The sequence below is a fragment of the Festucalex cinctus genome, chromosome 12, assembly GCF_051991245.1.
Source record: "Festucalex cinctus isolate MCC-2025b chromosome 12, RoL_Fcin_1.0, whole genome shotgun sequence".
Lineage (NCBI taxonomy): Eukaryota > Metazoa > Chordata > Actinopteri > Syngnathiformes > Syngnathidae > Festucalex > Festucalex cinctus.
The window spans coordinates 3,026,871-3,041,979 of record NC_135422.1 but is presented as its reverse complement, the minus strand read 5'-3'; the positions used below and the strand labels follow the sequence as shown (position 1 = coordinate 3,041,979).

At 38.7% G+C, this 15,109-nt stretch overlaps 1 protein-coding gene across 2 annotated transcripts in view; it reads left to right on the top strand.

Annotated features, from left to right (window-relative positions):
* Positions 1-4,001, top strand: part of prkd3 (protein kinase D3) — a 33,260-nt gene extending 29,259 nt beyond the window's left edge. For both annotated transcript variants that reach the window (XM_077539370.1, XM_077539371.1), the window contains 4 exons: positions 1,224-1,322; positions 1,398-1,665; positions 2,488-2,573; positions 2,648-4,001. In XM_077539370.1, the coding sequence (XP_077395496.1) occupies positions 1,224-1,322; positions 1,398-1,665; positions 2,488-2,573; positions 2,648-2,821 (627 nt within the window). In that variant the 3' untranslated portion in view covers positions 2,822-4,001. The remainder of the gene's footprint in view (positions 1-1,223; positions 1,323-1,397; positions 1,666-2,487; positions 2,574-2,647) is intronic.
* Positions 4,002-15,109: the final 11,108 nt, after the last annotated feature.

Here is a 15,109-nt window from a genome sequence, read left to right as displayed (position 1 = left end):
GGGCTCCAAGGCCTCAGTGAACCCTGGATCCAAAACAGAAGCAGCCTCATTAACAACAGTCCCATTAGCTGTGGCAGGTCTGGCTCTGATGTGGCCGGCACAACGGTTTGTCAGAGCCAGTCAGCTCGGTGGAGCCTTGGCGTGCTGTGGTTTTGGTAGCAGGCCACGGACAAGTCATGCATGAGGGGCCGGCTCGTGAATGGAGACGTGATGATGAAATGATATATTGGTCAAGAATAAAGTATTCTTTGGCAATGTTTTTCCATATGGCAATATTTAGCATAATACAAATCTGATGAAAGATACCGCAGGATATACAGTAATTTTCCTCATCATCTCGGTCAGGGTTCTGTAACCTGGGACTCTGGAGCCATATGTGGCTCTTTAGTCCCTCTTCTGTGGCTTCCTGTGGCTCTGCATTTAAAAAAAAAAAAGTAGAAATTAATATTTTTTAACATATTTTTTTTAGATAAAATATTATCTAAATGAATTAATGATTTAGTTTAAAAAATAATAATAATAATTACATATTCAAAAAATGTCAGTAAACATTTTTAAGTTGTCAGAAAGTGAGACAAAAGTTAGATAAAGTTTTTTAAATTACCTAAAGGTGTCCAAAAAGTCACCATAAAATGTCCAAAAAGAAAAAAAATTACTATGAAATTGCCCCAAAAAAATATTGGGGAAAAAAAGGCAGAAAAGAATGTGCTCAAAAAGTAACCATGAAATGTCCAAGAAATCCCAAAAATGTCTTTGGAATTGCAAAAAAAAAGTCAGAAAATTGATTTAAAAAAAAACAAAAAACAGATGAGAAGTAAAACTAGAACTTAAACTAAAACTTTAATATGTCCAAAATTAATCCACAAAATTGCCATTAAAAAAAAAAAAAAGAGAGAGAGAGAGAAAATTGATAGCAAAAAAAGGCAGAAAAAAAAATCCAAAAGCAGAAGATGAAAGATAGAAGTAAATTAATTTTAAAGTATTGGATGCTTCATATATTTTTTTTCTATTATGGTGCAGCTCTAATTAGAACTTGGGCCCTCAATACATTAAACTTACACACTGTTTCATTCATCATAACGTTCAAAAGTTTAGCGACAGTTTTGTTATTTATTTGACTGAAAACAAACTCTTTTGACCGTAGAGGTTACTGATCCCTGATCTAGGTTTTGAAGCTGAATGTGTTTTTTTTTGTTTTTTTTTGTTTACTTTGTTGACGATAGATTCTGGTGGCCTTGCGACATCTGCACTTCAAAAACATCGTTCACTGTGACTTAAAGCCTGAGAATGTACTGTTGGCCTCCGCAGAACCCTTTCCTCAGGTAAACAACAATGGCTTGATGTAAATGTGGACGCTCGTTTCAACAAATTTGTGCAACTTGTCCTCCATCTTCCAGGTGAAGCTGTGTGACTTTGGATTTGCCCGCATCATTGGTGAGAAGTCTTTCCGGCGGTCGGTGGTGGGCACTCCGGCTTACCTGGCTCCGGAGGTCCTGCGCAGTAAAGGCTACAACCGCTCGTTAGACATGTGGTCTGTGGGAGTGATCGTGTACGTCAGTTTGAGCGGCACATTCCCCTTCAATGAGGACGAGGACATCAACGACCAGATTCAGAACGCTGACTTCATGTACCCCCCTACACCCTGGAAGGACATCTCGGCAGAAGGTAACGTCCTTCACTGTTTGCAAATTTTTTAAAAAAAATAAATAAATAATATATAAATATATATATATATATATATATATATATATATATATATATATATATATATATATATATATATATATTGTCATGGTTGGAATGTTTGCGGGCAAAACAGTGATAAATTATTTTCTATTTATCAATTAACTTTGTCCTAATTTTGTCTTAAAAAAAAAAAAGTAACATCACAAAAGCACTTAAAGGTTAAAAGTAAATAAGCAATTCAATGATACAACTACCTTTTTTTTTTTTTTTTTTTTTTTTAATATATGCTATTTTTTATATATATATATTTATATATATATATATATATATATATATATATATATTTATATATATATATTTATATATATATATATATATATATTTATATATATATATATATATATATATATATATATATATATATTTATATATATATATATATTTATATATATATTTATATTGATATATATATTTATATATATATTTTTATTTATTTATATATATGTATATATATATATATATATATATATATATATATATATATATATATATATATATATATATATATATATATATATATATGCTATAATTTTCAAAATGTATCTATCGGCATCAGCGATACTGGCCCTGTATTTACTTACTGAAATTTGCAGTATCGCACACCACTACTATTGGGTGGAGGGGTTTGCGGCCCGAGGCTCAGTACCATTAAGGTTCATATGAATATAAATATGTAGCCCATGTATATGTATATGTTTTGTGATGCACTAACAGTCTGAACATTGCAACATTCATTCGCAGCCACAGACCTGATCAATAATCTCCTCCAAGTGAAGATGAGGAAGCGGTATAGTGTCGACAAGTGTCTCAGCCATCCTTGGTTGCAGGTGACTTCGCTATTAAGATATGTCTTGAAATATTATCTTTCCACTCCCTTTTCTGACTCATATTTCTCCCTCAGGACTATCAGACATGGTTGGACCTCAGGGACTTTGAAACGCGGCGAGGCGAACGCTACATCACCCACGAGAGTGACGACGCGCGCTGGGAGGAGTACGCGGACGAGCGCAGTCTTGTTTACCCCAAGCACTTCATCATGGCGCCCAACCTGGACGACATGGACGAGGATCCCTAGTAGCACGGTGGGCTTTTTGGGGAACGGCGAGCCAACCCCCCCCCCCCCCCCCCCGCCCCGTCCAAACTGTTTGCTGCGGAAACAGAGAAAGACTCGCGATGCGTGGGAAAGTTTGTAGCATTGCTGCACCGCAACAAAGTCGTAAGCTGAGGATGCGCACGCCGCTGAAAAACACAAATTGCGAGAAGAGACGTCAAACCAACACATTCCGTGGATGTAAGGACAATCGTACCGAGAAAACTTGATTGTTTTATGTTTTTTTTTCCTTTCAATTATGGTTCAGTAATAATATTGTTCTGTTGCGTGTGAGAGGAGGTCGATCGGTCGAGCTTATCCCAGGAGTAAAGGGCACTTTTCACAAGGTCTGAGAATTTATCAAACATACTGTTAAGTTCTCATTTCCAAACGGTTTGTGAGACTGTCCCTTTTATGGCGTGAAACTGGAACAATCACATGATGTATTTTTGTACATTGTTTTAATGTATTTAGTAAATTGTGGTAGGGTTTTTTTTGCACTAAATTGCTTTGAACATTCCGATGGAACAGAAACTCCATTTGCTGCTACAGAGGGTTCAATGTTCAATGATGATCAGTGAAAAGTAGCTGGAGCTCAGTAATGGCTGACGTGTGCCTATTTTTTTTTCTCAACGCAAGTGTGATCTGATCTGTCATCAAAAAAAAACAAAAAACAAACATATTGTGGAGTACTATAAGCCTAATCAGTCAGTACATTCAATATCACACCAATTCAGTTTTTGAGTTCAGCAGGTGAGCATTGTCTTCATATATACTAATTTAAATGGAACTCTGTTAGCATCCGTTTGTGGAATGGGATTATTGTTATTTTTAATGCTCAGTGGCTAACTGAAGCATTACAGAGGGCAGAGGTGCCGCATAGAACAAAACTGTTCGTTCCGTGAGCAAACTAATTGTATGGATGATGTTTGAATTGTTTCTTTTCTTTTGAATTGTTTCGTTTGGAAAGGTCCACGCGGCAGTTTTCGTGTACAGCGGTTTTGCCGTTAATTCTGCTGTTGTCGTGAGTACATTCCAGTTTTCCTTCGATCTTTTTTTTTCTTGTCTTATTGCCGCTGGATTGGCAGGTGTTTTCTACATTTCTATGCATACCATTGGAAAATAAAGACTACACTTCGTAACTGAGAAGGAACATTTACACAAAGTTTGGAGCAGCTCATTACCATGCGTCTGTCTAATCTGTCTTGACAATGAATGAATGAATTCATGTTTTTTATTGTGTCAAGCATACAATAGTACGCCCAGCCCGCATGGCCTTATAAAGCACCAGGACCAAAGTGCAACCAAAAAAAAAAGTATTTTCCAAGCTCTATAAATAAAATTTGTAGTTACAAAGTAAAAAAAAAAAAAGGAAAAAAAAGCCAGTTAATCTTTTCTTAATCTGGCTAATATAACATGCTATTATCGATGATCATTAACTCATTTGCTCCCAATAACGTGTAAATACGTTTTTTTAAATGTAAGTGTCCCAAAGACGTATTTACACGTTTTTTTTGTTTTGTTTTTTTTATGCTAGAGCATACAGAAGGCTTTGATGCAGCCTCTCAGCTGCAAAGAACGGTTGCAGAAATGGTAGCTATTACACAAACGGCCAGCAGGCCCCAGTATAAACGGCTGTATCTTGCAGTTTTGTTGTATAGAAATTGCATCATCGTGACTGAGTGAGCGACTTGTGGTATTTTCATGTCACGGGTCTTTGAACAGATGGATGCGATTGTGGGCCATTCTCTTAACCGCAAGGCAATAATGACATGGTGAAAGAGGGTAGGGTGACTGCAATGTGGGGGTTTGCGGGGTCTTTGAAATCACTCATGATAAATGCTATCATGAAACCCCTTCAAGTATTAAATGTACATCCAGTTTCTGCAGTAAACAAATTACAGAGATTCTGACAGTTATGATTAATCTGCTTAACTTTTTTTTTTTTTTTTTTTAAATCATCTTCTGATGTTTTCTGCTGAGATACTGGCTGACCACTAAATACAACAAACGCTACTCATACTAACCACGGAAGAGAAGTTGAAAAAAAAGAAGTTCTTTTTCTCTTCAGTAGCTATCCAATACTGCCCAGCTCCCTTATCTTCTAGCTGGAATTCTTTCAAGATGTGAACTTTGCTGGCCAAATGACCCCATTAACCCCTGTGAGGAAAACAGTTTCTCCACTTAAGACACCCCAAAAAGTACTACTTTGACTTTAGCTTGCACATTTCAAATGGAAACACAAACAGCCCAACTAAAAATATCAGCTCATTTTCATGCAGTCAAATGGAATGATACATTGGAGTCGTTCGGCCTCTTGGAGTGATTTGGAGTGAAGAGGTGTGAACAAAATCGTGGAGGAAATAGTGTAATGTCGCCCCCTTCTGGCTGGACATCCACTGCACTTGGGTTTAGCACGAAAATGGTACAGTATTCTATTTTTTATTATTTTTTTTATTTTTTTGTATACGTAATCGTCACGGAGTTATTTCTTGTATTCACTAAAACATGTAGTACATATTTTCTATGATTTATTACTATTGACAGTCATGTCTCCATAAAAATAATAATAATAACCACCGCCTTTCTTCCCGTTTGACGATTTACTGAGTTCCCGGCATGAACAAATATGACGACAGAAGCTGCCCGATGTGACGTCATAGAATACAAGTAAAATTAAATGTTTCCATTTGTATATATTTGCATTTTTATTGCTTTAATTGTCAAATCCAAGTTTGACCGTCACCAGCTATCAAAGCATTTCTTTGAAACTCAACACCACAATTGTTCTTTTTTTTTTTTTTTTCCTGCCAGCAGGTGTCACTCTTGTAAGTTGTCATGGAACATTTTACTGCACAGAAGTGGCCTTAATACTTTTAGCTCCCTGAAAGGAAATGCACACATGTTGACATATTTTCATCTTATATTATTATTATTTAACATCTGGTATATTTTTTTTACGCTCCATCGGAATGTTCTAAAATTGCATTGTACACAATAGCACAGCTTGTGTGACAGATTCTTAATCAGTGTCCATTAAGTGAGACTTTGCCATCATATGCACGTTAGAAAAAAAAAAAAAAAAAAAACATCTGCTGATGGATCACAGATGGTTTGATCTGGAGGCTTTGTTGTATTTGTTGAACGGCTTTGCCTTCATGGAAGCGTCTCGGCAGGTCTCTTGTCACCTCACGGGGGACGTCTGCGTGTCCTCATCCGACCCCCCCATCATCATCATCATCGGCCCCTTTCTCCCTGTCCTCATGCATCTTCAGCGTCCCCTCTCCATGCTCCATGCCGGGTTATCCACGACGGGCTCTCGACCAAACAAGCAAACAAACAGAACAACAGAAAAAGCCAGACAAGGTTGTGGTGTAAAGAGAAACGAGCCGAGATCTTGTTTGCTTGCTGAGCCGCTTCCGTTTCAGCGTGATGGCGGAGGAGGCCTCCCAGGACGCGGCTGTCCGCGTTTGTGTTTGACTTCCAGGGAGATCAAGGCGGGTCCTCGGTCCTGACACATCATCTCTCCGCCTAATACGCAACTGGCTGCAGCCTCCTTTTAACCGAGCGATTCTTTCTTTTCATCCCAGCAACTTGTTTTCAATGCTGTCATTAATGCACTACACGACTGCTTTTTTGTTTTGTTTTTTATGTATTTTTAAATCTCAAGTATGTAAAAAAAAAAAGAAAAAAAAAAGGAATCTTTTACACTTACACCCTTGAGTCCATTTGCTCTCGTTTTGCTATTTGGTTGGGTTTGAACACAAATGTATTTGCTGACCAAATGTGCCCCCCCAAACAAATGATGACGCCAACTTTGATTTGTTCCCATTTACAACTGTCCCGCACATATTTGATGTAATAATTGTGGCCTGTCTTCAATTTGGCAATGCTTGTGTTGTTAGGTCAAGACATGTTTGGACAGAGTTTTTTGTTTGAAACTATTTAAAATGGCGGGTGTGGTGGGGGGGATCAATGATTGAAATGTAGACTTTCTGCTTTAAAAGAACAGGGTAAAATGTTATGTATAGCAAGTCAGCCAAAAAAAAAAACAACAACAAATGTTTAAGAAATCTAATCAAAGAGAAAGAAAAATCAACCCCAAAATTTTCATACCACTAGTCTCAACACAGTATTCTGATTAATATTAATACATTTGTGGAATATAAATTAAGCAGCAAAATCCACCCATTTTTATCCATCCTCAGCGGGCGGCCATTTTGCCACTTGCTGTCGACGGAAAATGACATCACAGTTGCGCAGTTTTGTGGAAACGACCAATCACGGCTCGCCTGGTCTCTGAAGTTGATTGGTTGCGCATAAAACACAAATTTGTGTTTTGATTTCCCATGAACGACGACCTAATTTGCCACTGCATTGTACTTTTAATTGTCTTTAGCCCCTACCTTACCTATATATATAAATATATCTGTATTAAAATGTGAATGAATCTCGAACTGTATGAGGAACTGGCCCTTTATGTTGAATAATTCTCGTTTTGTCATGTGTCAGTTTTACAGTAAATGACAAGAGGGAGTAACGAATGAACATATTTGGTCCGTATTTGGAGAACTGAGTAAGCAGGTAGTAAGTAAGCAGTCTTCCTCTTTTGTTTCCTCATCGTGATATCTGATAATCTCCCTTTTCGTGACAGCCGAGGAGAACCGAATGATTCTTTTAAAACATTCTAATCGTTTTAAAGTTGTTGAAAGCAAAAGTGTGCAAACTACGACCTGGGGGCCATTTGTGGCACACCATCCATTTCTCAGCGGCCCTCGGCATATGAGAATAACAACATTTGACACGGCCCGCAAGGCTGGTTTAAAACAAATAAAAAATGTTTTTAAAAAGTGGAGGCGGGTCGCACAAGAAAGAAGAGTGTCAAAAAAGGACTTGTTTCCATCCAATTGCAGGGCACACTGAGAACCAATTCACATGCAAATCAAATTTTTAAAAAGGAAAAGTGAGTACCAATTTTCTCATTTGCTCCCAAAAACGTGTAAATACGTTTTTTAAAGTTTTAAATGTCCCAAAGACGTATTTACACGTTTGTTTATTTATTTTTTTTAATGCTAGAGCATACAGAAGGCTTTGATGCAGCCTCTCAACTGCAAAGAACGGTTGCAGAAATGGTAGTTATTACACAAACGGCCAGCAGGTGGCAGCAGAGCAAAGGAGATCAACCAGGGCCATGTAGAAAAAAGCTCAATGACTTACAATTTTAAATCGATTTGTGAAAACTGATGAAACTTAGCTCTCTTCTAATGCTAATTGCTGCAAAACGGAAACAGATAGAAACATACTTTTTTTTTCCTGATGAAAGAAGAGACTTTAATCTTTCTTTTGGTAGGTTCCATGCTTTTATAGCAACAGAACACAATATTTTGTGGGCCTTGCAAAATCAGTCAAAATCCAGTAAAACAGCCGGGAGCAAACGGGATTGCGAAATGTGAAAATGGCGGCGAGTGAATGAGTTAAGAGGTACGGACATTTTTTTTCCAAACTTAAAGATAGAACAAAACAAAAAAGAATGTTGTATTTTAAATCAAGGTGTCAGTCTGTGGTACAATCTGGATTGTAAAACAAAATCTTCTCAGTCTATTTTGTATTTTTTTTAAATGTATAAAAAAATCTATATATCACAAGGACATGCAGTGAATTATTTTGTAGTATTGTTATACTGAATGCACCTGTCACTCATTTTGTGTTGATTATTTTCTTTTTTTGTCTTAATAATCAGAGGCAGACAAAAGTTGAACTTGTTTCTGTCCCCTTTCATTTCTTTTCCTTTAAAGAGTGAAATGACATCAAAAAAAAAAAATGTATTTGAAATGATAATTTATGCAATCGTACGGGATTTTATTTTCCAGTTGAGACAACAAAAGCTGTCGATGAGTTGTGATGCCGCAAAAAAAAGGGTCACATATCCGTGTGTGTGTGTGTGTGTGGCTTGTCGGAGCATCAAATCATCCTTTTGTGTTCCGAGCCAATTCGAAGTGGAAATGAACGCTTGGAAATGCTGTGGGAAAATGCAGATGAGCCGTGTAGGTATATATTTGATTTGCCGACTCCAGCTGTGCCCGGAGAATTCCCCTGACCCGTCCTATGCACCGGTTGCTGTGTGAGGCCACATGTACCCCCTGCAATACGCAACCCCCCCCCCCCCCCCCCCCCCCGCTCGCCTCCTGAAAAGGGGCTGGTCATTGACCTCTCAGGCAAGTGGCAATATTTGCTCACCTGAAATACACACATCTTGCCAATTGAGGTCGGGGTGGGCCAAGGACTGGGGAAGGACCCCTTGATGCAGCTGTGGCCCACAGAAAAGAGCCAGACCAGGAAGTTTTGTGGCCGAGGAAGGGCGGGGCGGGCGGGGGGGGCTCTCTTAGCCCCCATTGTGTCCGTGAAGGAGGCAGGGACGCTATTTGTTCCGAGCCGTAGGAGGCTGATGAGGTGCTAATCTGTCGAGTGGCTGACTCATTGGGCCTCTCTTCCCAATGGCCTGTTAGCTGTCAGGGCCTGTAAAAAAAAAGAAAAAAAAAGAAAAAAAAGCACAATTTACGGGCCCCGGCGACCGGGACTGAGCCTTCCGTGTCCGTGGGTAAGCAAACACAGATTGGACACTTGTGTTGTTGCAGGTTTTACCACGTCGGCTGCCAGCCCCCCTTTTCAGCTCTCTTCGTGAGCCGTCGCCTCTGTAAACACGACAAATTAGCCATCTGCATATGGATGGCCGGAGAAGGCCCGACGACAAGATAGGTCAGGGGGGTGCAAACTTTTGCATTTGAGGGCCACATACAGAAAATCAGAAGGACGCAAGGGCCACATAATGTTATGTGTTTAGTCCTAAAAATTGTACAAATAATTGATTTGTGCTTTTGCATATTTAGAAAAATGCTACAGTACATAAACCAATTTATTTGTAATATGGCAGTAGGGTTATTATAGTTTTGGAATTTTTCATTTTAGTTTTTATTTTGTTTTAAGTTTTTTTTTTTTTTTATTTAGTTAGTTTTAATTGGTTTTCAGGGTGGTTCTGTTAGATTTTTATTAGTTTTAGTTCTTTAATAAATGCTTAGTTTTAGTTTCGTTAGTTTCAGTATTAGTTTTAGTTTTTTTTATGTGTAGTATTGTGCGCAATATTTCAACAAAAAAAACACCATGGGCGCGACGTCATTATTCCAGTTTATATCCAACTAAATCGACTAAAAATCACATTTAAAATCATCCCCAAAGGATCATGCATCAAATTAATTACCAAAGACTAAAACGAAGGACATTTTTGCTATAATTATAGTTAGTTTTACTTTAGTTAGTTTTGTAAGCATACAATGTAGTTTCAGTTAGTTTTCATTTTTTAAAAAAGCATCTTCGTTTTTATTTTATTTTGTTAACGAAACTGTTTTAGTTTTTCATTAGTTTTAGTGAACTAAAATAACCTTTAAAGTTTTTCGATACCCTCCCTTCTTACTTTGACCATCTCCAAACATTTTTGTTTTTATTTGATTTGAACTAAAATGCCATTTTTAGCACATGTCGCGGGCCACTGAAAAATGGACGGCGGGCCGCAAATGGCCCCCGGGCCGTAGTTTGGACACCCCCGAGATAGGCTCACCTCTAATGCACACCTGATCTAAATTCTCCGCTATGTGCTTGTAATTTCGGCATACCAAACAAGCTTTTGGCGTGCGGTTGGGTTCTGCTGAAGCGTGACGATAATGAAAGCACGCGGGTAACGCGGCTGTCAAGATTGGGTCGGAGGTAATCCCAAACTTGAATTTGCCATCAGTCTGGAATACAGATAAGACCGCAGCAGATACGAGTAAGCCTCACTTGCCCACTGACACGCTGATGGAAAAAGGCAATGGAGCAAAAGCCTCGCTCAGATGTGTGATTTTTTTTGTTTTTGTTTTCTCAGGCGGTCTTAAAGGGGAAGAAACCTCAATTTGAACATTTTTATCCATCTCAGGCGGCGGCCATTTTGCCACACGTTGGCTCAGGGCAACGTTAACAACCAATCATGGCTCATCTTAGAAAACAGTTGAACTATTCCCTGTCCAGGGTTATTCTAGTTTTGCCATTTTCATTTGACTTTGTTTTTATTTCGTTTATAATTCTCCTTTCTTAAATTTAGTTTCATGGTGGTTCTATTAGTTTTTGTTAGTTTGAAGATTTTGCTGTTATCGTTACATCCCTACTTATTTGGGTTTTTATAAGCCCGGATGAAACCCTTGTATTACTGCTTTCCTAACCCAAATTTGCATTCAGAATACCTCGATTAAATAGGTTTGCTTTCTACGAATGCTCTAGAAAGGAATCTTTGGAGTTCAGAAATGACGAGCACCATCCCACTTACCAAACGATCCGAACTTTAATACAATGAGCATGTATACAGGAGTAACTGTAAAAAAAAAAAGAATGGAATTTTAACCTGAACGTTATTTAAAAAAACAAAAAAAAACAAGAAAAAACAACCCCCAATGCCAGCGGATTTTTTTTCGAAGCAAACAGAATATTGTATTCTTTTGCTACATCAACAACATGGGTACCACATGAAAGATCGCATTCCATTTTTTCATTCGAAAAAAAAAAAAGTATGTTTCTACCTTATTCCGTTCTTTAGTAATCACCATTTGAAAATAGGTCATTTGAGTGACCGAGCGAAAATGGAAAAGAAAAGTTACATTTTCTCCACAACAGTGACTTTGAAACGAATAGTTTTTGTTTAGTGACGCTCCGTCAAATTAGGTTTAATGTTACAGAGGCTTTGATGATTCACGTCAGCCTTGAAAACGTTCTATTTCATCAGATTGTGTCGTGTTTCATTGTAATTCGCAGCTCTAGTTAGGGCCCGAGCAGCTACCGCTGCCATCTGCTGGCCATAGTTAGTGAGTGTTTTTGATTTCACAACTCATTGACCCAGCTGCGCTGCACTTGGATGTTGCACTGACCACTGATATATTAAAAAAAAAAAGTAGTTGACGTCACTTAACGTTTATGGCGGCATACATCGTGATTTTACGAAACGTTATTCAACGTTTTTGGCGGTTAAAGAGTTAAGGAGTAGAAAGTACAGATACCTTACCTACAGAAACAAAATATTTATACTTGCCTTGTCGCCGTTGAACAGTTAACCAAATTCCTTGCTGCCACAAAGTTCTGTCCTTTGCGTCAATTAGGATTAAAAAGCTAATTAACGCGATGTAACGTTCTAATCGCCTCGCAGCTCTCCGACAACATGGTGGCCCATCATGAGCAGCGTCGGCTCATGACAGATGACAGCAACGCAAGGTTCGATGATGGCGCTGATATTTCGACATGCGGCTTCCCATGGGAGCTAAGTTGGCACTTTCATTAGCATAGCAGTGCTGCTCCCCCTCCTCTTTTAATTGCCGGCAGTCTGATTAAATGTGTATTGACTCTGCAGTGGGCCCACTAATGAATAACAATGGGCCGATTTGGTGATATGAAATCTTTCGGCCCTTATAAACATCAGGCAACTTTTGCTTTGAAAGTTCAGATTGATATTTGAAGGAGTCGAATCAACTGAGCCGATATGTTAGGAAAGATCCATTTTGTATGTGTTTTTGAAACATTCAACAGCAATATAGCCATACATAATTGGAAAAAAAAAAATCATGCTTTTTTTTTTTTTGCCAATTTCATCTGTGGCATTAAAAAAAAAATACATTTTATATTTTTTATATTTTAAATATGGACAAATTAATTGCATATGTGCAAAATCCGTCTTTATATACTTCATTTTTTCACATTTCTCAATAGTATAATAGATCCACTACCTGAGCCCAACAACAAAGAATTTGAAGCAAACAATTATTTTGTTGTTTGCTTCAAATTCTTCACATACATACTGTGATTTTTTTTTCCCAGTGCAAAGTGTACTCTTACATAAAATGTAACATTCCATGACAGCACAAAACCAACTCATTCTGTGCAATTTTTATGCACTAAAATCAACTCACTCGAGATTCTCTTTGCCTGCATATCATATCATATCATATCATATCATATCATATCATATCATATCATATATCTATCTATCTGTCTACCTATCTGTCTATCTGTCTATCTGTCTGTCCGTCGGTCCGTCGGTCCATCCGTCCATCCATCCGTCCATCCATCCATCCATCCATCCATCCATCCATCCATCCATCCATCCATCCATCATCTATCTATCTATCTATCTATCTATCTATCTATCTATCTATCTATCTATCTATCTATCTATCTATCTATCTATCTATCTATCTATCTATCTATCTACAGTACAGCTTATCAAGCTAGCTAAATTATCAAGCCAGCTAGCTAAATTAACTAGCCAGCTAGCTACATTATCTATCTATCTATCTATCTATCTATCTATCTATCTATCTATCTATCTATCTATCTATCTATCTATCTATCTATCTATCTATCTATCTATCTATCTATCTATCTATCTATCTATCTATCTATCTATCTATCTATCTATCAATCTGTCTGTCTATCTGTCTATCTGTCTGTCCGTCGGTCCGTCGGTCCATCCATCCATCCATCCATTCATCCATCCATCCATCCATCCATCCTTCCATCCTTCCATCCATACATCCATCCATCATCTATCTATCTATCTATCTACAGTACAGCTTATCAAGCTAGCTAAATTATCAAGCCAGCTAGCTAAATTAACTAGCCAGCTAGCTACATTATCTATCTATCTATCTATCTATCTATCTATCTATCTATCTATCTATCTATCTATCTATCTATCTATCTATCTATCTATCTATCTATCTATCTATCTATCTATCTATCTATCTATCTATCTGGTATTCCACCTTCCCTATTCTAAATAAAATAAATTCTATAATAAAAGTGGAATTCCGTGTGGAAACGGCTCAACAGTGTCAGTCAGCCGGACCGATTTCAGCTCAGCCGAGTGAAAAGTGTTATGGAAAGAGCTTCCTCTGTTACCATCGACCAATCAGCAGCCTGGATTTGTCGACGCCCCGCCTCCTGCGGGCATCATGTGGTTGATGTGACCCGGCTCGCCTGCGAGACATCTGAAGCAAGTGAGCGGTGGTCTGAAAACACACACCCTTTCCGTTTGGCTTCCCCTCTTCTCGTCTATCTATCTATCTATCTATCTATCTATCTATCTATCTATCTGGTATTCCACCTTCCTTATTCTCCTGCGGTGGTCCCATAGATGAGCTGTCATCTTGCGTGATCGATGAAGGGCACAGCGGTCAACACGAGATCCTTTTTCCATGACAAGGAGTCGAGTGTTGAGTCGGAGCGCCCTGGAAACAGTCAACGTAAAAGCATACGGAATGGCATTCCTGACCACATTCTTGTCACTATCAAACGGTGCGTATTTGAGGATTTCCTTAGTGCCTTTACGCCCGTGTTTGCGCCCTGACCCGCTTGGGGCCCGGCTGCAATAACTTCGGACTCCCTCCCACATTGCGCCGACCACTCTGGGTTTTTATTTCGCCGGCCTTGTGTGCCTTCCCAGTCCCGGCCGCTTTTCAGATTCATTTCCAGGTAAACAAGAGTGTGGCCAGCCACAAACCTGCGGCCAACAGGCGTTGTCACAGCTGTGGCAGATAATGGCAAGTCCAAACTCCAGGCCGGCTCTGGAATGTTTACTGTCACCGCAGGCAAGTTGGCAGCAAACATTTTTTTTTTTTAAAACCCTTTTTCTAAGAGAAAGTACCTCTCATTATTAATTTTATTTTGACGAATTACATACTTAGCCCTTTAGTGGCTCTATCGTTGCATTCACAAGGACACAAAGGCCCCAAAAAGGAGCATTCTTAAGTGAATCTTTCAATTTCTTTCTAGAAAGGGGGTGAAAAAGTCACTTTGAAAGTGTCGACTTAAAGTTAACACATTCCTGCAAACAACTCGCGGGTTGTTTGGGAGGTAAACTTCCAAGAGGTCCTCCCACGGAGCAAGGAGCACCCTCTTTCCACCCTCTGGCCCGCACCCAAGAAGTGCTCAACACATGAGGGTGGATCACGTCCATGTTGTTTTAAGGCAGTGCGCATGCAGGTGCGCCACTTTCACGCCTTTTAACCTCTCGCTAAACTTTCCGCGCTTTGCGTTTGCCCTTGTCACGAGCGCTGATGGAACGAACGCGTCAAATGTGACGCTGCTTATCGGAGACGTTAACTTGATCGACAGAGTGGCAAGTGACAGTGATTTAAAAAAAAAAAAAAAAAAAAAAAAAAAATGACCACTTCATTAGGTCGCAATTGAATGTGCACATAA